A 23,784-nucleotide genomic window follows, 5' to 3' on the forward strand; every position below is an offset into this window, starting at 1 on the left:
CACTGCGTGACTGGGGGAACATTGCACCCAGACTCAGGGAACAGGCTATGCTGGGGTAAGACTTGGTGGGAAGTCTAAGCAGGGGTGGGTGAGTTGTCAATGCAAATAAATCCTTTTCCAGGTCATACTTGAGTGAGAGGCCACTCCAAACACTTGCCTGGATCAAATGTGTGGGAGTCTGAAGGGTAGGGCTACTAGGTCCTGGGCCCTGGTTCTGCTGGGACCAGACACAAAGCTCAAGCATGGCAGAGGAGGAAGTGCTTAATAAATGCTAATCTACAGGCACATGGGTGCAGGAGGAAGAGCCACTTGCTGGTTCCCAGTTGCCCAGCTAGCTTAGCCCCGAAATAATCACACAGAAACTGTATTAATTAAATCACTGCTTGGCCCATTAGCTCTAGCTTCTTATTGGCTAACTCTTACGTATTAATTTTACCCATTTTTATTAATCTATATATCACCACGAGGTCGTGGCCTACCAGCAAAGTTTTAACATGTCTATCTCCGGTGGTGGCTCCATGGCATCTCTCTGACTCCGCCCTTCTTTCTCCCAGCATCCAGTTCTCTCTTATCCGCCTACCTAAGCTCTGCCCTTCTATAGGTCCCAAGCAGTTTCTTTATTCATCAATGGTATTCAAGCATACAGAGGGAAATCCCACATCACATGGGTGTATGCAAAGCAGTGTACTTGTAGCTCTGGAGCTCATGACGGGAAACCCTCTGCATCACTCCGCTAGGTCCTGGAAGGACAGGGAGGCATCAGGTCACCACTGCCATCTACTTCCACTCTGTGAAGCCTTAGGCTACACCCGCTAGACCCAGACCTCCCAAACGCAACAACAATGTGGCCTGTGTGTCTTGGGGGACCTGGGTAGGGGCCACAATTCAGCGGAGTCTGCCCAGCCCCTTTGGAAATCCTATAGTGCTACGGGTGAGAGCTAACAGCAGCGGGACACGAACCAGCTGACCAGTAGATAAGGAAGTCAAATGAACTTCAGTTTAGCCACACTAAGGAAACGGTATGTTTTGCTAAAGTATGGGAAGGCTTGGCACACACCCACCATGAGAGATCGGGGCAGATCACTGGGCAGGTAGCCCAGCAGGCAGTGTGCACTGTACAAGGGCACTCTGGAGAAACAAGTCAGAAGGGGCGGGGAAGGACAGCGCAGAAGGAATTTTATCAACTGTTAGCCAGGTTCACTTCGAAGAGTACAACTGACTTTCAGGCAGAAGTATTTCTGTTTACATGCTAACCACCTAGTTTAACACCAAACACATAATTCTTTTAAAGAGACGCTTAACCTACTTTTTTCAAATAAAAGAGCTTGAGTCAAATGCGACTCTGTGTCTCCCAAGAGCTCCGGCACTTGGGGGCGGTGCAAGCTCAAGGCCTGCCTAGTATTCCTGGTGACACCTTGTTTTAGCGAGGGGGGGGGGGGAGAGAAGGGGACAGGAAGGGAGGATGGAGCTACAGTAAAGCTAGTGAATGTTGGTGTTGAACAGGAAAATACGCCACTGTTCTCGGGTGTTTGGCCATTGCTGAGTTAATGAACACTCACAGAAATGCATGGTATGCCAGGCACTTAGAAAAGGGCACTGACCAACACGGCTGCCTGCAGATGTTTACCATTCTTGAGAGCAGGTGTTCCTAGATCTGGTGGTACCTGCCTGTAGTCCCAGCACTTGGGAGATGGAGGGCAAATCAAATCCAAGGTCAGACACAGCTACACACAGAGCTGGAGGCCAGCATGGGCTATGTGAGAACCTGAGAGCCTGTATTGGGTGGGGGCAGGGGGAGAGAAGCAGCGCCTAGGAGTGCCAGCTGTGCCCACCTTCTTATGGCAGGAGTGAGACAATATTGCACAGGTCTGGACCCAGCTATAGGAATACAGAGTGGGTGAGGAGTTGGGAAGACCCTGGACCCAAGTAGGAGCGTCATGCTGGAGGGGGTTAGACATACTAGAGTCTGCATGTACGTCCCAAGTTCTCCAGAGATATGTAGACCACTGCCAAAGTCCCGAGAGATACACAGGTCAGCTGGAGAGACACACGGTAGGTAAGCAGGGATGGGCATAGATGGCAGCACAGGGCAGCATCAGGCTCGGGATGTAGAATGAGATCCAGATGGACTCCATGCAATTGTTATTTCTCAGCATAGTCAAGACGATTTGTCTTCTGATGGGCCGGAGGTCTCCCTTCTCATCCACTGACCATGGGGAATCTCAGAGATGGAGGCAGGACTCTGCTGAGGGGGCCAAATGGACTTTTCCATTGTGCTTAACAGTGGAGATCCAGAGTCCTGGAATTCTGTGGCCGAGGGACAGCGGATATCTAGGGCTGAAGCTAGAAGACCTAGACCTCCGTGTCTTCTTGATGAGAGGACTCCCAGGTGGGATGGCAGGTGAGTTTTACTGACAAGTCTTGCTGTTAGAATCGGAGATGGGGGTCAGAGGCCTCCTCTAGGGTCAGTAGGGAGAACTCTAGGGTGACTTCAGATAAGAGTGGGTAAGGGATGGGGCGAGCCCTGAGTGTCCTGAGTTTACAGTCGTGAAGCCTCTTGAGACCACAGTTACTCTGTACAGAAGGTTCGCCCCAGTACCTGCCCCCCAACAACCAGCCAGACAGTATTGGGCCCCACACCCAGTGGGGCTGTGCCAAAGAGAAATGGCTGAGCCCCCGAGACACAGGCCTTCTCCAGCTTGAAGGCAGATCTACCACAGAGCTTGGGCTCCACATCACCCCATGCCCGAACAGGGAGGAGATGGCTCTGATGTGGGCCCCAGCTAACAGCAGCCCAGGCCAGGTGGCCTCTTGTTCTCCTGGGTCTTGGGTACCTCTATTCCTACAAAGACAGGAAAGTAAGATGGCAGCGGCCAGGCATCCTACAGCTGATACTGGGCAAAGACTACTCTACCTGGTAACTGGGGCCCTAAACTTGGTCCTCTGGGCCTGTCCTCCAAAGCCTAGATGACCTGCTGTGGGAGGGTCCCAAGGGACATTTGGGATTGTGGCATTCAGGTAAGTGGGAGGCAAGACACATATGACAATCAGGAGCCTAAGCCTGGCCCAAGAGGAGGCTGTGTGGAGATCAGGGAGGCTGGGGCAGGTGGGGTCATGGATGCCATAGGCCTGAGATACGATAACAGCCCAGAGGTCCCAGAGGACAGCAAGGGTGGCAAACTGGGAATGGGGGGTGTGGTCCCCATGCTGCTCCTCAGCCCTACCCAGCCCTCTATGTACGTACGGATTAGGTCTCCATCTCCATCTCCGACCTGGGACTGGCTGCTGGGCCTCTTCTCTAGGTCCTGGAGTACAGACTGCTCAAATGCTAGGGCGGCCACACGGCTGAAGAATGCCGTCACGTTCTCTCCTGGGGACCAAAAGGTGCTCTCAGATGCATTATGGGCAAGAGCTAGGAAAGGCCATCCTTAAGCTGGCTGTGACCCTTTCAGAGCACTCCTGATGGCCAGTTACTGGTCCATCCACGGTGGCAGCAGGTAACCTCGCTTTCTGTTGGGCTCTGGTCCCCATCCCTACCCTGTTGCCGCCACCCACCCTGCTCCCAGGCTACTCCCTTAACCTCTGAGCCTTCCTTCCCCAGCACCTTCCCTCTCAATCAGTTGCTGTTGGAAAGCTGCACAATCTGGGAGAAGCAGGACTTGACCGTGTGCCTTCTCTTTAGGAGCTACCCATGTGCTGTTGGCCCTTACATGGAATCTGTGTGCATCCATCTATAAGTCCCAGTACCCAACATGAACATTGCCCATGCGCAGCCACAACCTGTGCAACTGTGCAGAGTAACTCCCCTTGCCCTACAGTGGGACTCCAGTGGCCCTGCTGTGGCTGTGGTCAAGGAGGGTGGTGCTCTGGGGGAGGTGGGCACCACTGCTGAGAAAGAGCAGCAGACGGGTCCGAGCATGGGCACTACCAGGTGTTTGTGGTGGCCTGGATGTGGCACTTCAAGTTTCAATCCATACCCAGTCTGTGACCAGATACACAGTCTCTGTGTACTGGAGGCAAGGGCTACAGCCCTGATTTCTGCGTTCTCACAGCCCTGGAATCTCTCGGGTGCCAGATGCTGCACGCCCTTTCATTTCCTCCCGGCAAGAGCCTGGTTTTACAACTTCGCTCTTTATACTTCTGCATCCTGCAGTCTTTTAATAATACATGCATGTGGGGTGCACTACTCACCGGTTTTGGCTGACACAGACCAGTACTCTGCCTGCATCTCATTGGCCAGGTGCACAGCCTCTGCTTCGGCTTGCTCACATGCTGCCTCCGACTGGAAGAAACGGCCCTGGCTGACCCTGTATCTTGACCTTCACTGCAGGGAGTCCCTAAAGTGGCCACCTGCCTCTCGCCTTTGCTTCTCACTTCACCTCAAGCAAATGGTATGGTGGGGTGTCCCAGTGCAGGGATGCCCCCAGTGCAGGGATGCCCGCAGTGCAGAGATACCCCAAGTACAGAGATGCCCCCAGTGCAGGGATACCCCCCAGTGCAGGGATGACCCCAGTGCAGGGATGCTACTTGCCTAGGGCTAATACTTTAGTGTCCCCAGGGAAACCTGAGTCATCCCCGCCTCCTGGAAGGGGGGCATGGGAGTTTGAGTACTCTCTTCAATTCCGAAGCCTGCTTTGAAGTCTAACACGAGGCAGCATGCCAGTGTTGTTCACTGCTTCTCAAAAGTGGGCTGCGAACATGGGCACTTTCCAGAAGTCCCTCAGGGTTGGGCCTCCAGCCTCCCTCTGCTTACCAGGAGATCCTTCTTGGTTCCCACGAGGAAGAGGAAGCAAGAGCCTGCCTCATTCTCCCTCAGTGCATCATCCAGCCACTGCCTAGAATGTACAGAGCAGACGCAAGAGACTTGTAGACAGCCAGGAGGTACAGGGAAGGTACCCTGACCTACATGCCTAGGTGGGATGCTGGTGCTGAAGCCAGAAGGGCCTCAGTGGGACCAGAAGGATCTGGGACTACAAAGGCACTGGTGTAGGAGAAGTGAAGACTCCTGTTGTGAGAACTAGGTGATTTCTGCCCTTTATCAGCTGGAAAAATCATCCCTGTCTCCCCATAGGGCCTGGAAGATGCTGATGTGAATGGCCCAGGCAAACATAGGGAGAAGGGGCTTTGGTCCATGAGGTGGATTATTTCAGGAAGATGATGGCCCTCTAAAAGTGATCATTTGCCCTCATCTCTGCCCAATGAAAACTTTCTGTCAGGGAGGATGAGCTATGAGGTTATCCAGAGCCAAGGTAAAGGTGAACAGAGGGGTCCCTCATTCAAAAAGGTTTCCAATATGGTGGCGGCAGGCTTATCAAAGACAACGGTGGCCTGTCAGCTTGAGCTCCTGCGCAGCAGCTGGGGAGAGGTCTTTAGGGGTAAGTGGGAACCTGGACAGTAAGTACCCATCATTCTGGGTCCAGCCAGAGGCTGGGGTTTGGGGAGCCCTCCTAGGCAGCTTCTTGAGTCCAGGTGATACACAGACATACACACAGAGCGGGTAGAACCTGAGGTTACTTGCCTGGTGTGCTCCAGCGTCTGCACATTGGTGAGGTCAAAGGCTGTGATGATCACTGGATACAGGGAAAGACAACAGCCAATCAGCAACAGATGTGGTGGGGGCAGCTACCCTAGGCATCTTCCCAGATCACAAGGAACTACCGGGGTGGGGCACTGTGGAAACTAGTGAGGAGTCACCCTGTGTTGGCCCCCTTGAACCTGCATTCCCACCAGCACCCCCAACTCCCCCACCCACCAAAATCTGTACCTAGCAGCACAGGGTGGAGGGGAGGGAGGCACAATGAAAGGCCTGAAGCACGTGGGCTCTGGTGGGAGATTTTCTGCCACTTGTGGTCCAATGGGCTTGGGTGAGAGTTTAACTGTGGAGAGCTGCCTTCCTCGTCTCTACAGTGGTGAGAATGGTACCCCTAGCAGTCAGCAGGGACGCTGTTTTGAAAAGCTGTTGGTCCAGGGCCTGAACCCGGGTAGACTTTTCATTGAAGGATACGGACTAGCAACAACCAGTTAAAGAAAATGGCTTTTGTGGCGCCACGTGGGCAGCAAACTGTCAGGTATCTCTGGGGTCAGCTCTGGGGTCAGCTCCTTTTATCCTGAGTCTGCCCTGGATTCTACACACAGGAGGATGGTCCAGGCAGAGGTCTGCTCTCTGCTGCCCTACTGGGAGAAAGCCTGGACGAGGGCTTTCTGGGCACTTTGTGGCTGATGATAATCCTACTGGTGATGGGCATGGTGAGTACTGTTTACAAAAGTATTCCAGGCAACCTCACACCACTTGCTCCAGGGAGGCAGCAGCCCCTCAGAAAGAAAGGTTAGGAGAGGGGATAGCTATAGGAGGCCACCGTGTATGTGGCCGAACTGGAGGTCCCACCCACAGCTCAGGGACACATAGCTTATATCCTGTTCTCCCTTCTTTAAACTGCAATGGAACTGCAGGGATTCTCATAACACCACCAAGAAGACATAACTTTGAGCCTGGTTTGGGGTCCTTCTGATGGTTTCCCAACCTCCTACTAGATTCTACTTCTGTCTCCTTCCTCGGGACTTCACATTGCCACCTCTGCTGACTTTGAGCCCTGCTCAGTCCCCAGCTGCTGCCCCTGGCCATGTTGGCAGTGGGTACTGAGGTCCCAATGTGGGACCTGCCAGCTCTGCTGGGTCCACCTGTCTCTCCTTGCTGGCCTAGTCCCCTCTGGCTAAGACAGGAAAAGCCTCTCCTCATCTTCACCTGAAATATGAGGGCATCTCTCTTTTCTGAGACTCTTAAACAAGAATTATTTTTTCATGTTGAAAACTGGGGCTGAGCCTGCACCTGATACTTCAGATTCCCTAGAGTGTGACTGTCAAAGCCAGCCGGGGTCTAGTCGTCTAAGCAGCGTCTCTATCCCTAAGCAGTGGTTACAGTGCTCTCCCAGTGGCTCCTGGAGCCCAGCACAGCACAGCACAGCACAGCACAGCAGTGTGTGTGTGGATGATGCAGGCTGAGAGCGCCAGCGTCATTGGGCTGCTCACCTTGGGCACCGCGGTAGTAGGCAGACGCAATACACTTGAACTTCTCCTGCCCAGCTGTATCCCAGCTGTGAGGGGAAGAGGAAGACAGGAAAGCAGTGGGGGCAGGTTACACAGCCCCAGGATTCCAAGGCAATGGAACAGTGAGATCATAGGACAATCATCAGGTCTACACCAACATGCCATTCGCACGTAAACAGCAGGAAGTGCCTGGGTGATCCAGCTCTCCCTGACCCCAGCTCCCTGCAATCCCCACTGGGCTCTTTCCTTGGATCACAGTGCCCATAGGAGAGAGGGTCTAACACTGCGGATTGCCTTGTCCAGGTAAAGTTACAGCTCTGACAAAGTTATAGCCCTTCTGACTGTGACATTACAAAGGAACTTATGTTCTCTAACAGGACAATTCTGGGGTTCCAGGACAGGCCTTCAACATATGTGTGACCTGGACACCCCTTTACCTTCTGCACAGTAGCTCCCCATGTGAGGAACGGGGCTAGCAGGGGTACCGTTTGCATTGTGTGGGCAACTGATCAGTTAGCTCTGGCTTTCTGAAACAATTTCTGAGAAGGAACTAGAAGTTGAGCCCCAGACCCACAGAAAAGGAATGGGACAGCAGATTAATAATTCCTGCCACGGGTACAAGACGGAAGCAGAAAAGGAGACATGCTGAGACCCTGCTTGTACGGGTTGAAAACAGATTGTCAGTATGCAGGGATGGTCCTGACATCCAATCTACAATCCATCAATTTTTTAAGTCAACAGATCAACATTTAATTTTTCTCGGTAAACAAGTATGGTATCAGTAATCTGAATTTGTTTTCGAGCAATTCAGCATAATGAAGACTCGTGAGCTATATTCCTTCACTAATTCATTCTTTTTTTCATCTCTAAAGAAGCCTCTAGTTGGTGAATGGCATAGATTAAGCCAGGCAGGTGGCTGGCAATGGCCTCAAGATCCCGAGTCTATGACAAGGCAGTGCCCATTTTACATTGGGCCCTCTAATTAGAGATTGCCTGGAGCCACAGTGAGAGCCTGGTTGCTGGCCACTGTCTGTACAGCTCCACCCTTTGCTCCTCTCAGCCTTCCAGAACCCACAGTCACGAAGCCCTGGGATTTCCATAGCGTCTCTTGCTCTGAACCCTGTGCTCACCCTTGGACAGGATGTGTTATCATCCGGCTCCAGGATTCTACTGGGGCACTGTGTCTATGGAGATGGCAGCTGACATAGGAGTGGAGGGCTCAGCCTAGGCGGGGCACAGAGGAATAAAGACTAAAGCCATGGAGGAAGACAGGGACAGGGACTAGAACAAAAGCTTGGTGAATGTCAGTCACAGTGACAGCTAAACAAGATGGCAGGGAGGAGGAAGGGGGGCCTTGCCAGGGAGCACGGGGGTCTGGGAGCTGGGTAAGCCTGAAGCACCTTCTGGGGAGTGGGGAGAATGAGGTCCAAAACACACAGCACTTATACCGGGGTGGAAGAAGGTGAACCTTGGGAAGGCCTTGCACTGATGTCAGGGCAAGTGAAAGGGGTGGGGAGTGGGGGCAGAAAGGAGTGGGAGGCAAAAGCAGGGGCGGGGTTAGTAGAGAAGATAGACTGGGTGGGGGAGAACAATATGGGCAGAGCGGGAACACATATCCAGAGGGACATGACAGGAGAATGGAGGACATCAGGCTTGAGAAAGGGGTGAGGGCAGGGTGGCCTCCAGGACCCTACTCATCCACTGCTGGCATAAAAGAAGTGACTTTGTCCTATTTTGTAGCTGAGAATAGAGAACAGAGCTCAGGAAAAAAATGCCAGAGGCAATTTTTGGGAGAGCACAGGAGGGCCAACTGGGGAAGAAGGCTGAACCTTAGTAATAAGTTTTCCGGGGAGGAGAGTGGATGGAAGTGCGGGTTGGGCTGTCAAGACCACCCCTCCCCCCATCTGCAGACCCATGGGAGGATGGAGAGAGACTCTAGGGACCCATAAACCACGAAGCCTGGTTTCTCACAACCACCCAGGGCCGTGCTTGTCCAGACACATCCTTGTCGAGCACCGTAAAACACAGAGGAAAAGGATCTGGCTGAGGTCTTGCCCCAGGGGAAATCTCCAAACCACATTAACAGAGACTTACATCTGGAGGCTGTAGGGAATCCCCGCGATCTCAAAGCGCTCGATTTCAAAGTCCACCCCAATAGTGGCCTTGTAATCACGGTCGAAAACATTCTTGCACAACCTGTGGGAGGTGAGGAAGTCATCAGAGGACCCCTCGCAAAAATGGAGGGAGGTGCTCACAGCAGTGCAAGTCTGCAGGAAAGAAGATCCCCCAGCAGGGAATCCATAAGTGATGGAGGCTGGGTGTGGCTGGTGGCGCACGCCTCTAATCCCAGCACTAAGGAGGCAGAGGCAGTGGGATCTCTGTGAGTCTGAGGTCAGCCTGGTCTACACAGGGAGTTCTGGCCCAGCCAGGGCTAAAAAATGAGACTGTCTTAAAAAACAAAAATGCAGCAAGCCAAGTGATGGTGCACAGGGCTGTGGGGTACGGTTTTCCATTGCCTGGACAACGTCCTGAGAGGATGGCAACCGATGAAGAGAAGCTCATGGGGCTTGTAGCTCTAGAAGTTCCAGGGCATGACTGACTTAGTGATGTTGCTTTAACTAGTGGTGAGGTTTCATCATGGTGATAGCATATAACTGAGCAAAAACAAAACAAAACCCCAAAACAACAACAACAACAACAAAAGTCTCTCATAGCTAGGAAGCAAAAAAGGGAATGAGTTGGGGTACACCATTTGCTTCAGGTGTACACCCCAAATGACCTAACTACCTCCTACAAGGCTCTCCCTCTTAGGCAAGGGTACAATGAGAACTCGGCGCTGGAGGTGGGGCTGGCTTGACCGCGTGAGGAGCGTAGCAGAACTTACCTGTGAATGAGGCTAGTCTTCCCCACATAGAGGTCGCCAACTACCACCACCTTGGAGAGCTTGAGCCTGGAGGAAACATGGCCGTCTCACCCTGGAGAATGGCGTCAACAGTGTCTTCAGCATATCCACGTCTTTCCTTCCCTGAACTGTCTGAATGAGCGATCCTTCAACCCTGCTAACTCTCTCCTCTCTCCCCAGTCCTGGGGAGTGGGAGAACTTATGTTTGTTTTGAGACTCTGCTCCCCCCATGGCTATACCCTTGACCCCACTTGGTCCCCACATGGGCAAAGTCACTGTACTGAGAATTAGCAACGGGGGCATGAGGAGAGTCTGAGCCATATGCTGAGGGGCAGGGAAGAGGGCGTAGGGAGAACTGTGAAAACCATCATCAGGTGAATGCACACTGGTGGCGGGTGCGGCACTGGAACCGTGGACAAGGGACCCACGTGCAGGAGATGCTGCTGCAAGGCATGTGTCCTGTATGCCAGCTTCCACATCCCTCTAGGATGTGCACCTGTGTGGGGTCAGTTCCTTCCAAGCAGGGTTTATACATCTGGGTTTGCAGTTTGAGGGGCAGATTGGCCCTGGGATTCTTGGGCTACTTGGGGACACTGCTCACCAAGAGCAGCTCCTGCCTTCCCTCTGTATGGGACAGTGGCATCTCTGAGACCGCTGATCAGACTCCTCAGAGTTTCCAGGCAGGTGAGATGGCTTCGTGGGTAACAGTGCTTGCCACCAGGCCTGATGACATGAGTCCCCAAGACCTATCTGGTGGAAGGAGGGACCTGATTCTTATATCTGCACACATGTCATGCACATCCTCTCACCCCACCAAATTAATACAAAGATTTCGGCAAATCTTCCTGAAAAGTCCTCAATGCTTAAACTGACCATCTTGGGAAACATCTGGCGGCACTTCCCGTGTTTGCAGACTCAAGAGGGCACTCATGTTGGTTGATGGCTGGATGTTTGGTTTATATCTCTGCATCAGTCAGGGCTGGGGTTATGTCTGCCCTGCTCCCAGGCAGCCTTCTCATTCTAAAACAGGCCAGCCTTGATTCTGTGTCTGAGGAGTAAGGAACTACTAGGACTGTAGTGAGTGCTCTCAGTGCCTCAGTTTCCCTCCCTCTGGTGGCACTGTGTAGGGTCAAGTAGATAATCTGCATGAAGAGCCTGATATGAAATAGCAACCCCGGGGTAAAGCTGCTACTTTTACCCCTCAAGCCACCAACAGCAGTTCTGGCCTGAGCTCTGCCTCCCTTGGTGCAGCCTTGGGGACCTCTGAGATGGGCTCTCTGATCTCACTCCATCCCTATGACCTCTGTGAACTAAGCCTCGGGCTGGCTATGGTCTGCTCAGGAAGAAAGGGAGTAGGCTTTTGTACCTGATAGAAGGAGGAAGACCTACTACAAAGTCCCCTTGTCGGTGGACAGTTGCTGCTGAGGCAGAAACAGGGCAGACACAGCCAGACCTGGCTTTCAGGTCTGGGTAGGAAATACAGAAAAGCCTATAGCTCCATGACAGATGATTATGGAGATCTGTGGGGAATCCTGCTGAAGAGGCGGAGGAAGAATTAATTGCATGGGACTAACCTGGGCCCTCTGCATATATGTGTAACTTGGACTTCTTCTGGGACACCTAACTGTGGGAGCAGGGTCTGTCTGACTCTTTAGCCTGCTTCTGGGATGCTACTCCTCATAATGGGTTGCCTTATCCAGCCTTAATACAAGGGGAGGTGCCTAGTCTTCCTGCAACTTGATATGCCATGTTTTGTGGCTATCTATGGGAGGCCCACCCTTTTCTGAATAGAAACAGAGGGGGAGTGGAAGAGGGTGGGATAGAGGGGAGGTGGGGGAAGGGGCTGGGAGGAAAGGAAGGAAGGAAAACTGTGGTCAGGATGCAAAACAAACAAACAAACAAACAAACAAAAAGATTTTAGATTTCCAGAGCACAGAAGAAGGGTCCTATGGAAAGACTGGGCCAGGGGCAGGGACAGTAGGTGGTCAGAGAAGTCTCCCAGAGGCTCTGGCATACAGAAACCTGAAGGGATGAGAGGAAGATAGCTGGTCCAGACAGGGAGGAAATGGACCTGCGCTGAAACGTCCCTTCAGCTGAAAAGTCATCTTTCTGACATTCTGAGAAGCAGGGAAGTTGTTTGTACAGAAGAGTTAGATGACAGCCCCCCTAATAAGCGGCATGGGTTCAGCCTGTGTATTCAGCTCGTTCAGTTTTCACTGACGCCGGCCTCTGTGCTTCTCTTCCTCCATCTTCCGCATCCTTGTCCCATGGGCTTACCCAGCAGTGCCCGTGTTCCTGTGCTGGCAGGCAGTGCTGACCTGGCTGTGGAAGTGCTCCTTGAGCTGCAGGCAGGCATCAGATGTGTACCACTGGGAAAGACAGACAGACAGACATGCAGGCAAGCAAGCAGACCATCCTGCGATGCAGCATCTCGGTAACACAAACTGGGCATCAAGGGTGAGACCTACTTCCTAACCCTCATTCTCTCCCGAAACGTGAGGCCTGCAGCCTCCTTAACGCTCCTCGGTCCCAGCAATGCCACAGGCTGTGGGTTAGGAAGTGCGAGCCGGTTTCTCAGACAAGGAAACCGAGGCACAGAGAATCAAGAGAAAGAACTCGCCCCAGGAAGCACCACGCTGACCCAGCCTGATGTGGTTAATAAGTCTGCAGGTCTGGAGTGGCTCTGGGATGCAGGACAGACATGGCCAGCTGTAGCCTTGTGACCCTGACTGCTGTAGGTAGAGGGCTGTAGGGGAAGCTCATTTTCTTCCCTGGGCAGACTCCCTTGCCAGGGCATCTGGGTCAAATCTTAGCTCCACCATGCCCAAGTGTGTTGATGTCAAGCAGTTTTCCCTGCCTCTCTGGGGCTCAATGTCCTACTCTGTGAATTGTGTCTTTTGTCCCAGGAGACTGGGCCTGCCCCTCCTGCCTACCCTCCCCCACTGATTAAACTTCCTTTCTCTTCAACTCATGAGACACCAGCCTGAATCATCCCTGGTTACCATGGTTACACTCCATTGGGAAAGCAATGGCCCAAGCTCACTAATAAAAAACTGGGGGACCTCTCCAAGATCTGAGGCACAAAGGCGTTCTCTGTCAATGTCTGAGAAAGGAGTTAGAGGAAAAGATGAAGGAAGGGGACGAAGCAATGACTGCAGGCGGAAACACCCACAGCTTACAGTCACCTCCTTCCTCCTTCCTAGCTTTGGTGCAGAATCCAAGACACAAAAAATCTCCCTTCACACCTGTTCAAGCCACGCAGAAGCAACGATGGGCAACAGGGTTACAATGGTTTGAAAGAAAACGGTCCCTAAAGGGAGTGGCACTATTAGGAGGTTCGGACTTGTCGGTGTGGGTGTGGCCATGTTTGAGGAAGTTTGTCACTGCAGAGGTGGGCTTTGAGGGTTCATATACGCTGAAGATACCACCCAGTGTTTCAGACCACTTCCTGTGGCCTACAGGCCAAAATGTGGGACACTTACCTACCTCCCCAACACCATGTCTGCCTACAGATGGCCCACTGTGATGATAATGGGCTGAACCTCTGAGCTGTAAGGGAGCCACCACGATTAAATATTTTCCTTTATAAGAGTACTGTGGTCACAGTGTCTCTTCACAGCAATAGAAACCCAAACTAAGACAAGGGTCTTTCCTCTTTCTTTTACTGAAAATAATGCGTCCTGATTATGGTTTTCCCTCCTCCTTCTCCTCCCACTTCCTGCCCACTTACCCTCCCATCTGGATCCATACCCTTTCTGTATGGATCAAACAGACATCTAAGGAATAACAATAAATAGAAAACAAACAAATCAGAGTGCGACAAGATAATTAAACAAGAAAAGGGGCTAAATAAAAAGCACAGGAAACACATACAGAACCAGAGACACACGTATTCACACATACAGGAATCCCACAAAAACTCCAAACTGGAAGTCCTAACATATACACAGCAGACCTGTAAGGTAGAAAGAAAAGAAAAGGCCCTGACTTAACATTCTGAGACAAAGAACCTTTGTCCAAAGACGCCACTGAGTTAGGTCTCTGTTGGCCATCTACTGCTGGGCATGGGGCCTACCCTTAAGAGTGGTTTGTTTCCCCGGGGAGACTCCCTGGGAGAAAACCAGTTGTTCATTTGCTAGCGGCTATCCATGCATAACAGAATCTTAATGTTACCTTTCGGAAATATTTTCTGCATGTACTAACAAACAGACAACCCCTTCCCAGCCCCCCGCCCCTTTTCCAGTGATGGCGGGGACTGAACCAAATGTTCCAGCAATGCACACACTTGATTACAGCTCCATGGTTTGCATTCTACCTAACGACTTTCTTTGTTCCTCCTCAGCACTGGAAGAGGTGCCTCATGCACCTGTCCATATCGAGGAGCCGCATCCCTACCGGTCTCTCTGTGGATGCTGATGCTGGCTTTGTGCTCTTAACAGCTGCCGGCAATGCCTGACCTTTCCCGTCCTCTCTGTTCATGCCAGGACAGCCACAGAAATGAATTTCTAGGGGTGGGATGGCTCCGTAATGGGCAAAGGCATTTGTAGTTTGGGTAAATATGGTTCCACTGTCCCCCAAGAACGGTTATTTCGCATTCCTCACTGCCGTTAATATGAGACTGTCATACAGATTGGAGTTTTCACAGAAAGGAAAGACAAAATGGCAATGGAGAAAGCTCTGGATCGGGATCAGAAATTAGGACATCAGGGGCTGGAGAGATGGCTCAGAGGTTAAGAGCATTGCCTGCTCTTCCAAAGGTCCTGAGTTCAATTCCCAGCAACCACATGGTGGCTCACAACCATCTGTAATGAGGTCTGGTGCCCTCTTCTGGCCTGCAGACATACACACAGACAGAATATTGTATACATAATAAATAAAATAAAAAAAAAAGGATGGGTCTTGTTACATGGTCCAGGCTGTCTCCCAAGTGCTGGAACTACAGATGTGATCCGCTACACCTGTGTGCTCTTCTCTCTCTCTCTCTCTCTCTCTCTCTCTCTCTCTCCATCCCTCCTTCCCTCTCTCCTGCAGTACTAGGGATAAAACTTAGGGTTTTGTTCCTGCCAGGCAAATGCTCTCCCACTAAGTTACATTCCCATCCTCCGGAGAGCTAGTAATAACAATAAGGAATGCCATGACCTACCATGAGCATCAGCTCCAAGTCAAGTGTGGGTGACTTGCCTATGGTCACAGCTTAAAGACAGCATCAGGAGGTACAACAAGGGCTGCTTAAGTGGCTTACAACGTCCATGCCACACAGCTCCCTGTTGTCACTACCGGCCTGCTCAGAGGAACTTAACACCCAGCCTTCTGGATTCTCTGAAACAAGACCAGCCTCTGAGATTTGCTTTCTTGATTTCTGGGGGTGAAGGCATACTAACGAAGCTGGAAATGGCTGAAGGGTTACATCAGTAGTGGAGACGAAAAGGGCTGGGGACGGTGGTACACTCCTGCCATCCCAGCGCTGGAGGCAGGAGGATTGCACATTTAAGGCTAGTCTGGGACACTTTGTGAATTCCAGGCTTGTCCTGAACAGTCAAGACCTTTTGTCAAAGCAACCCAGACCCAGAGGAAACTAAAAGCAACAGCAAAGGTGTTCTCATGACGGTACCTTAGGGAAGCTGGTGATGATGCGGTCCTGGCTCACAGGGGGCCCCCAAGAGGTCCAAGAGGACCTCATTCTTCCAGTATTCTGTAGAATGAGTCAAGGGGAAAGAGTATTACGTAAATATGAGGTTTAGTTTCTGCTTAATGGCCCAGCAGATCAAAGCGGAACCGAGTATGCGAGCTGCCATATGATCAACGGAATTCTGATTGGACTAGTTTCCCAACAGAGCGAGAGCTGCACAGCAGTCAAAGGGGACCAGCCAACCTGAGCCGGCAAGAATAACCCTACAAAGTAAGTAACTCTGAACAACCCATTTGCCTTAATTGTTTCTTCTTCCCTTTCTTTTTTTGTCTATAAAACAAAACTCCTGGTCAGGTGTAGTAGTAACACGGGAATATACACTCTGCACTTGGGAAACAAGAGGCAGGAGGATGGTGAATTCCAGGGTGCTTGGGGAGACACAGTGAGAACCTGTCCTAAAAAGGCCCAAACCAAACAAAAACACTCATTTTGTTTTACACGATGAAGTGTTGCCCAATTCCAGGTTCAAAGTCAGTTATGACTAAATTTCTTACATTTGTATTTTGACAAGAATTGCAAAGCCATAGAAGTCCTCAAAACGCACCTGTGAGTTTCATCATCACTTTTCATCACGTTAAAAACACATCTCGGCCTCCATCCCTATGAGCAATATTAGGCAGAGCTCATTCAATCTGTAGGGTTCACAGTGAAGGAGCAACCCATACCCCCACCTTGCCCAGAGGCAAGATGTGAGTGTCTAGGAAGAGGGGGCTCCTTCTCTGGGCTCACTTCCTTGACCTGAGGGAGGTATGAAAAAAAAAAAAAAACCTGGCTGTGGATCACAGCCTAGGTAGCGGAACTAGAGTGGGGAGCGGTCTCCTGCTCTTAGTGTGTTTTAAGATGGAGCTACCGAGTGGTATGCGGACTTTAGGTTCCGGTCCCTTTTACTGACGGTCCCCCACAACACCCAGAATCTGGTCCCTTAAAGGCTATTTGTCCTCCTCATCAGATCCGGCTCTCGCAGAGGCCTGGCCCGCAAGGGACCCTCAGTGAGGAAGAGCAGGCCTGCAGGCCGCACTCAGGTTTAGGGGTAGGAGGAAGGCCGGGGACAGGGAAGCCTTAGGACCATAACCTCCGGGACGCGCCCCCAGTCGGGAGGGTGAGTGGACTCACCAAAGCTGCAGAGACCAGCTTCCGGCGCGCGCGGGCTGCAGCAAATCACTACAGCAACGAGGGCCTCGCGGGACTGGCTCACAGCTCTCGAATCCCGACGTCGGGGGCGGGGTCTGGACCCTCCTCCAGGCCGTGGAAATTGGTGGCACAGGGCCAGCGCGGAGTCATCACCATAGCGACGAGAACCTCCCGGGGAGCAGAGCTCTGCACTGCCTGCTCAGAGACTTCCGGACTCCACTGGAGTGCCCAGGCTCACCATGACAACCAGGGCGCTGATGATCAGGCGGGACCAGTGGGTGGAGCCTGGTCTTTCGGGATGGAGTCTGGGTGGGGGTGAGCATGAAGGGGTTAGCTCGAGGTTTCCTCTGGCTATCTTGGTGGGCCGGGTAGTGACAGTCCCAGGAAAAGTATTCGTATTGGATTGAAGCCCGCGTCCCATCCAACACCCCCCCCCCCCTCCAGCAAGGGAAGGGTCCACCTCATGCCTACCATCTGCCTTACTGCATCAGTTTGAATTTAATACGATTTGGAAACCATGTGCCTGGCTTCTGGCACTCACGCTGAAAAATTAATTTCCTCCATTAATGGATGTTTAAAAAGCTGACTCAAGTTACTGGGCTCCTTCAAGCTAGTTTCTGTTGAGAAGCAAGGTGTGGGGTACAGGATGTATTCCAGAGGCATCAGAACTCTTTCCAGACACCCCCTACCCCCTCCAAGTCTCATTCCAAAAGATTTGCCTAGTGAGTTAGAAATCAATCGACTTGAACCCAGATTTTCTGACTCCCAGCCCAGGGGTGTTCACCACACGTTCCTGAAATAAAACTAGGGCAGTCTGGTTCAAGAGACCCTTTAGGACTCGATCCTCTGAAGGACAGCAGCAGGTAGACTTTTAAGTGTAGGATGGAACCCTTAGTAGATCTATTGCTGTCCTCTTTAATGCAACAGGACATGCCCTGGAGACTGATGCTTTTGCTTGATGTCTTGGTTAAGCAGTTTCATGGCTAAGGCTTCAGTCTCAAAGGGTCTTTACACCTCCAAACCTCAGTATACTCAGCTATTAAATGGCCCACCGGGGTCATTGTTAAGGCTTTCTTGTAAGGATGACATTGCTGGAGACTTGGGTGCTGCTTTTTTTTTTTTTTTTTTTTTTTTTAGCATAGATGCAATAGAAAGCAGACATGGGTATGTTCAGGTTTGGCAGGCAAGACTTTAAGGGGTCTATGGCTAGGGAGTGGAAGTGGAACGGGACTGACAGATCAGCCCCCCAACAAGACGAGACACCGGCCTGTATCTGTTTTCCAGGATGGGTAAGACGCAGGTGGTTGTCGCCATGCCGGCAGAGCTCAGTGCAGTGTCATTCAGAATTGTTTGTGGCAAGCCCTCATGTAGTCTAGGTGGACCTCAAATTTTCCATGATAATGGGCATGAACTCCTGATCCCGTTGCCCCCTTCAGCCATGTGATAGGATAATAGGCATGCACCATGTGCCAAGTGTCTTTATGTACTTAAGAACATGAGGGTGGGGGTGGTAACTATGGGACCTTAGGCGTTCAAGTCATAGCAGCTAATTAAAGATCAGGAAGGCAGAAATCCAGCTCCAAAAATCAACCTTCATGCAGGGACAGAAAGAATGTCACCGAAAAGGATAAGGCTGCCCCATCTTCTCATCCCCTCCCAGTTGTCCATCAGATGTCAACAGACCCCAGTGAGCAGTCTTCATCAAAAGGAGCCTTCAGATCCCTGAAAAGTAATCTAGACACTTGTTATTATAACCCATATCCAGAGGTGTTCTCCGCAGCAAGACAGTGGAAGACCATATTAAATATGTGATATTTAAACATCATCATTGACAGGATTTAGACTTACCCCTAGGGTAGACAGCTCTGAGTGTGTCTAGAAGGATGTTTCCAGAGAGGTTTGACTGCAAAGAGAATACCCACCATGAATAGGACTGGAGTACCAGTTGGGCACCAGCATTCACCACCCCTACCTGCTTCCTGTTCTATCAAGTTAGGAGAGGGGGAGGAGTCACAGCTGGGAGTTACCACACCCATTTTATCTTTCTCACCGTGATGGACTCCAATATATGAGATGAAATAAATAAATCCCTCAATTTTTTTTTGGTCAGGTTAATTGGTCATACCAACGAGAAAACTATCAACTTGTCCAAATATGCATCATTTTAGTCAATGAAGAACAAGGGAAACTAGAGGGTTTTCCTGGAGTTTGTGACCCAACTATAAATCAGCGATCCCCTTAGGCTGGCTCAGACAACCTTTTCACAGGGGTCACCTAAGTCTGTTGGAAAACACATATTTTACATTGTGATTCATAACACCAGCAAAATTAGTTATGAAGTAGGAACAGAAATGATTTTATGGCTGGGGGGGTGTCACCACACCATGAGGAACTGTGTTAAAGGGTCGCAGTGTTAGGAAGGTTGGGAACCACTGATATAAACTGTCTTTCCCAGGCTTGTGTTTGAAACGCTTGGTCCCCACCTGGTGGAAGCTTGAGACTATGGGGGGAACCAGGTCACTGGGGGCAAGCCCGTAGAAACCTGTTCTCCGTGGTATGCCCTTCCCCGTCTCCTGCTTCATGCGTCCCCACTGTCATAGTTTGCCAAGAGTCCACGGGCTGGACCTCCTTAAATTCTAAAGCAAACCAAAGCTGTTCTCAGCTCAAGCTGTTTCTGCATTCGGTGATCTGTGAACTGTAGAAGAGGCTTTTAAATTGTAACTCTTCATTCAAGACCATCAGCCACTCTGCATTTACACTTCTTGGTGTATGTCTGGCACAGAGAGACAATAAACAACAGGTACAGGCAAGTTCTTGCTATATTAGGGGTTTGGGTCTTATGGAGTCATGTCTATAGATGATAAGACAGGGTCTTGTTATATATTGTGTGTGTTTGAGTTTGTGCAAGGTTTTAGGATGTGTGTGTTTATGCAGTCCCCATATGTTGTGTGTATGTTAGGGAAGTTAGGCTGGGCCTGCTATATTGTGTGTAGCATGCTAGGCAGGATTTCAGCATGTTGTATGTATGTGGGAGGGGATCAGGTGGGGTCTGGCTATATTGCGTGTCTACCTCCCATGCAAAGGTAATAAAGAAATACACCACCACCTTCTATCTCAGGTTAGGGGTTTGGACTCAGGACAGAGTCCACTGGGGAGGCAAAGGGGGATGTTAAGCTGGTGCTGTTGGGGCAACCACTCCAGACAGTATGACAGAGTGATCGGCTTGCAGAAATGTGGGCCCTGACTAGGCAGTTCGGGGGACAGGTCTGTGTAATTGTAGGGGAAGCAATTGAATTTCTTTGAGAGTCTTAGCCTTATCATGCATGAAGTTACACCTTCTGAACTCTGATGACCCAAAGCATGCAAAGAACACTGGGAAGAGAAGTGTGTGTAAATCCTTTCCATTCCCATCGGTACCACAAAAGCGAGCTGTCTTTGTTTTACATAGTAACATTGTAAAATATTGTCTTTCCATTCCCGGCTGGGTTTAGCCTCAGGCTTTTTGCGCCTGCGCCTTGGCCCTCTAGGGGGATGACCAGGAAGCTGCAGATGCTGGCAGTCTCCTAGCAACCAGGTCGCCTGGGACTAGAATGAGCATTCTGACTGGCAGACACAAGGAGACAACAGGCACTAAAGCAAGTAAGGCAGCTGCAGCGGGTAGGTGCCCCGCACAGGGCACGGGGTGGGGGTGGGGGCTTCCTGACCTACCCAGTTCCGTTCACACGGGGCTCACGCCCCCACACGCTGGGTCTCGCCTTTTCATTGGCGGCCGGATTCTTGTAGTGGCGTCTGTGTGCCCCTTACAGGAGGGCAGCCCCTGTCTTGGAGACCATAATTTCCTGGAGTGGAGCCCATTTCAGAGATGGCTGCCACCTTCCCAGCCTGGCCCCTTTCCTCCCCTTGTGGAGTCTGGCTTGTCATTAACTTCAGAACCGAGTCCTGCTCCTGCCACTAAATGTAATATGATCAGGACAACAAACACAATATATTTCAAGTTCTTGTCAGCCAGGCTCCTGGGTCTCAGTTAAACGACAATGCTGGCAGGGCAAGAAGGAAGCACTCTTATTACCCAATTTCTCAAACTGCACAGACAACACACAGAAGGGGAACCCGTAGCCTAGGACTGTATCCCATTCCTAACCCCGAAGCCACGCTGCCTATAGTTGTTCAAAGAGTGACTGTGTGGGTATTGGGTGTGGGGAGATTATAATAAATCATCCTTTAACCTTCATCCCTTCTTGGGAATATGTCCTACGCATGTGAAAACATGTCTTTTACATGAAGGAGCAAGAAGTGTTTGAAAAACTTCTTTTTTTTCCTCAAGTCCTAGCCAACATATGTTTCCTTACTTCTAAATGTGAACGACTCTTTATTGAGTGGTTGAGTTAGATGCCAGTTAGGTACCAGTTAAGCAGGGACATCGAAGGAGAGACCATCTTGGGTTTTGCTTGGTTGGCCTCTGTTTTTCTTAGGCCTGTGACCAGTGTACTATCTATTAAGTATCTCAAGCAGTTCCTTCTGTCATTAAGGATGGAGATTTGCAGTTTGGGTTACTTACCTGAGCTGTGACCTTGAGATATCTCGTCAGCCTGTTTGCTTGTCTGTAAATTGAGGTGAGAGGATCCACCCATGTTTGTCTTCACAGGCAGTTTTGAGGCTGAGATGGCTGGCTTCTACACGATAACAGTAATAACAACAGGTTTTTATTTATTTTTTCTCTTATTGGTGGTTTCTACAGAGCTTCGCTTTCAAAGCCCTTTGGCAGGCGTGGAAAGATGGCTCATGCCCGGATCTCCATGTACATGCCTCCCGACATCGACCCCACGAAGGCTGCCATTGCTTATGGCTGTCGGGCCTTGCCCAAGCTTAATGAAGAGCTGCGATCAGAGACTCTCCTGACAAGGCAGAAAGCCCTAGTGGCTCTGTGTGACCTCATGCACGATCCTGAGTATGTCTATGAGGCCATCAACATAGGTGAGAGCGTCACACCCCAGCCGGTCACGACAGGGGTCCTGGTGGGGCTCAGACATAGGATGGCATTAGTGGAAGAGTTGCTACTTATTAAGCCTGATTTCAGGCCAGCAGTACCTTTAAGTGCAATATTACCTGCAAGAGAGAGAGAGAGCATTCTCAGTCTGCAGATATGAAAATCAGTGTTCAGGAGAGCAGCGTGAGTCTAAGGTTGCCTAACCAATAAATTAAATAAGAGGGGCTGGAGAGATTGCTCAGAGATTGGGAGCACTTGCCAGTTTTCCGGAGGACCTGAGTTCAGATCCTAGCACCCACATCAGAGAGCCCACAACTGCCTGCAACTCATCTGTACTGAGATCTGGCACCCTGCTCTGCGTGCGGGCATACATCGAGGCAGAATGTTGTATACATAATAAATAAATAAATCTTTAAAAAAAGATGAGGGACTAATAAGAAAAATGAGGGTTTGGGGATTTAGTTCAGTGGCAGAGTGCTTACTCAGTTCTCAGTTCCGGGGGGGGGGAGCAAAATAACAAAGAGGACAAAAACAAAATAAAACCCCCAAGGTAACTGGCACACACCTTTAATTCCAGCACTCGAGAGGTAGAGGCAGGAGGATCTCTGTGAGTTTGAGGCCAGGAGCCTGGTCTATATGATGAGTTCTAGGACAGCAAGGGCTACATAGCAAGACCCTGTCCCGAATGAACCCCTTCTGCTAACAGACGCTGTGCCACTGACTTGGCTTCCCCAAACCCAAAGTGCAGAAGTGGTGCTTTTCTGTTGCTAAACACTGGGTCGCGTGTTGATTTCTAGCCAATCTGTTGGACTGGCAGATGTTCAAAAGGTTTCCTGTGTCCACAGGCTGCCTGGGGAGCCTGAAGGCCCTGCTGATGGATGATGATAACTTGGTGCGGATAAAGACCACCGAGGTGCTGTACATCATGGCCACCCATAACATAGGCAGGTGGGCAGCTGCGAGTGGCCACCAAGGTCCCAGTTAGAAGCTGTGCTATTACCCCTGGGCAGACATCCCTGCACGACTGTGAGCGCTCTAACTTTTCTCTATTTCTTTTATTTGCTGATGACAGGGCAGTTTGTCTTGTGACAGCCTGATGGAATTGTGTCCCAAATCCTTTCCTTGGCACTGGAGATCAAACCCAGCACCTCATGCATGCTATGCAGGTGCCGGACCCTGGAGCTGTACCCTAGTTCTGTTCTAGACTAGTTTTTATGTTAGCTCCTGGTTCTGGCCTTTCCACGCTGTAGGTGGGAAGTTCAGACCCAACATCTGCAAAACCGTTGCCATCCCTGAGTTCTCTTTGTCTTTGATCCTCACAGGGAGTGTGGCTTCACCTTCCGTTATTAACAGACACCCAGTCTGAATGGGTCTCACCTCTTGCTGCGATGCTGAGGACGAAGTATATAATGCCTGCAAATGGGTCCCTCCTACGTCAAGTTTTATTAGTTACTATTTCTCCTTGCTAGTTTTGTTAGAGACTGGGGTGGTGGTTGGGGCAGGGTGCCTTCTCACAGTAGCTGAGCTCACCCCCTTGACTAGGGAGTACTAGTTGTACTTGGTATCAAAAGCAGAATTCTAGGTAGGGCTATAGATCAGTGGCAGGGCACATGCCTGCCTTGTATAAAGTCCCTTGTCCCACTTCCAATACTCTCTAGTCCCCTATGTACAGACCACTGTCATTGTATAGATGACCACAGAAAAAGAATGCAGATCCAAGAACAAGCTGCCAACCATCTTGGGCTTATTTAGTGTAAATACCGACATTCAGAAAGGCTTTGTATCACATCCAAAGTGCCTCGGGTTGTTTTAGAAAAATTCACACCGGCTTTGATGTTATCCCTGCTTTCAGGCCCTTAGTGACCTTCCTGTACTTGCTCCAGCCAGATGCTGATCAGTGAAGTGGCAGGGCATGTCTAGGGGGTACACAGTACCAGCCTGGGCCCTCATTTGAGAAGGCACATCAATGCCGTGGTCAGAGCAGTGAGGTAGGGACACGGGCTCTGGCTTGCCAGTGGTGGGGTACCCTTT

At 50.8% G+C, this 23,784-nt stretch overlaps 2 protein-coding genes across 4 annotated transcripts in view; one reads left to right on the forward strand and one right to left on the reverse strand.

The window, feature by feature from the left end:
* Positions 1–548: 548 nt before the first annotated feature.
* Rab36 (RAB36, member RAS oncogene family) lies at positions 549–16,935 on the reverse strand. 2 transcript variants are annotated; one of them, XM_041656661.1, is made up of 11 exons: positions 16,749–16,935; positions 15,558–15,638; positions 12,224–12,315; positions 9,929–9,994; positions 9,139–9,240; positions 7,027–7,091; positions 5,519–5,570; positions 4,754–4,835; positions 4,192–4,282; positions 3,245–3,370; positions 549–2,424 (listed from the first exon to the last, which is right to left on the reverse strand). In XM_041656661.1, the coding sequence occupies exons 2-11, from the start codon at positions 15,624–15,626 to the stop codon at positions 2,159–2,161; spliced, it is 1,011 nt and encodes a 336-aa protein (XP_041512595.1). In that variant the 5' UTR covers positions 15,627–15,638; positions 16,749–16,935; the 3' UTR covers positions 549–2,158. The 2 variants fall into 2 exon arrangements, with proteins under 2 accessions (XP_041512595.1, XP_041512596.1); XM_041656662.1 differs by having other exon boundaries at positions 2,291–2,842.
* A 3,358-nt stretch (positions 16,936–20,293) lies between these two features.
* The window catches only part of Rsph14 (radial spoke head 14 homolog), a 75,331-nt gene continuing 71,840 nt past the window's right edge, over positions 20,294–23,784 (forward strand). Inside the window, exons 1-3 of one of the 2 annotated variants that reach the window (XM_041656322.1) lie at positions 20,294–20,405; positions 21,505–21,740; positions 22,599–22,701. In XM_041656322.1, the coding sequence (XP_041512256.1) occupies positions 21,542–21,740; positions 22,599–22,701 (302 nt within the window). In that variant the 5' untranslated portion in view covers positions 20,294–20,405; positions 21,505–21,541. Of the gene's footprint in view, positions 20,406–21,491; positions 21,741–22,598; positions 22,702–23,784 lie in introns of those variants that run through there. The other variant, XM_041656323.1, reaches the window with a different exon arrangement.

This window comes from Microtus oregoni, unplaced genomic scaffold (genome assembly GCF_018167655.1).
Source record: "Microtus oregoni isolate MIOR12 unplaced genomic scaffold, Mior012 000007F_ref0000211, whole genome shotgun sequence".
Lineage (NCBI taxonomy): Eukaryota > Metazoa > Chordata > Mammalia > Rodentia > Cricetidae > Microtus > Microtus oregoni.